Genomic DNA, 1,430 nt, shown 5'->3' with positions numbered 1-1,430 from the left:
TAGTCTAGTCTATAGTCTAGTCTATAGTCTAGTCTATAGTCTAGTCTATAGTCTAGTGTATAGTCTAGTCTATAGTCTAGTCTATAGTCTAGTCTATAGTCTAGTCTAATCTATAGTCAGGACTGTATTCTATTCCAAAATTACTTTTATACTTTAAATTGTAACTTATTTTTTTTTAAACTCACCCTTAACTTCATTGAAGCCACCACATCCAAAGCAATTATCACCAAAGTCATCCAGAATACTATAGTATAATCCTTATCTACACCCTTAGACATTTTATCCACTAAAACGCCCGCAATTATGGAAAATATACCCCAACCCACAGAACCATATAAACGCTGTTTACCATACAAATGTGCACGCTCTCCCAAGATGCCAAAACAAATAGCATCACCTATACTAACTACCGCCGCCATGCCAATCCATGATATTATTAACATAGCAAAGAACCACCAGAATTGATATAAACCCATAGCCGCTTTATTATTAATAACTGGACTTAAACCCAATTTACTATCAAGAAATTCATCATTACAATCTAAACTACAGGAAGCATTAAAATATTCCTTATTACTCGGACAAAACATGGTAACATTTTTATCATTTATTGAGCCTTTAAGATGTGGTATCATAAAGAACATACACGAACTCTCCACCTCCATTTGACCCATATCTACATAGGTGGTTATGTCCATAGTTGTGGTAGTATTTGGTGTACAATCTGTATTATTTAACCAATTTTCACATATTATATCCCACATAAAGGGTTTAGCTTGACAGTGAAGTTTGCAATTGAGCGTTTGATTGGCATAATGTTCTTGTAGTTCATTATTCATACATTTATCAAATTCAGAACAGTAACGTAAATCGGTTACTCCGGCATGACAATGGAATTCTACAGCTATTGGTTCTTTGGGTATGGCGGGTGTAAACATGATGAGAAAGAAGGCAATGGCGGTTAAAATTTCGGAGATAATAAATAACATGCGATGACGTTGATAACTAGAAAAGAGAAGAAAAATAGATAGAGATAGGTAGTTTCTGTTAAAGTGTCTTGTCTGCAATATTTTTAGAAATTGGGTATGACTAAAAAGCTGTCTACAAAAACAAGTCTTGGCTAAACAATTTCTATAAAAGTGTCTTTAATAATGTGATTTTTATAGAAAAGTGTTCTAGCTCAGTTCTATTTCAGTTCAAGTTCAGTTCTAGTTCAATTCTAGTTCAGTTCTAATTCAGTTCTAGTTTAATTCTAGTTCAGTTCTAATTCATTTCTAGTTCAGTTCTAGTTCAGTTCTAGTTTAATTCTAGTTCAGTTCTAATTCATTTCTAGTTCAGTTCTAGTTCAGTTCTAGTTCAGTTCTAGTTCAGTTCTAGTTCAGTTTTAGTTCAGTTCTAGTTCAGTTCTAGTTCAGTTCTAGTTCAGTTCT

At 33.2% G+C, this 1,430-nt stretch overlaps 1 protein-coding gene across 1 annotated transcript; it reads right to left on the bottom strand.

Annotated features, from left to right (window-relative positions):
• Nucleotides 1-185: 185 nt before the first annotated feature.
• LOC124421222 lies at nucleotides 186-1,005 on the bottom strand (the record flags this gene model as incomplete). The annotated part of the gene is made up of 1 exon (XM_046956084.1): nucleotides 186-1,005. A coding segment is annotated over one exon (820 nt), but the record flags the coding sequence as incomplete, so codon positions are not given.
• Nucleotides 1,006-1,430: the final 425 nt, after the last annotated feature.

The sequence above is a fragment of the Lucilia cuprina genome, unplaced genomic scaffold (genome assembly GCF_022045245.1).
Source record: "Lucilia cuprina isolate Lc7/37 unplaced genomic scaffold, ASM2204524v1 Scaffold_6585, whole genome shotgun sequence".
Taxonomy (NCBI): domain Eukaryota; kingdom Metazoa; phylum Arthropoda; class Insecta; order Diptera; family Calliphoridae; genus Lucilia; species Lucilia cuprina.
Note: the sequence above shows the minus strand (reverse complement) of the source record. Positions and strands in the feature narration are given on the sequence as shown.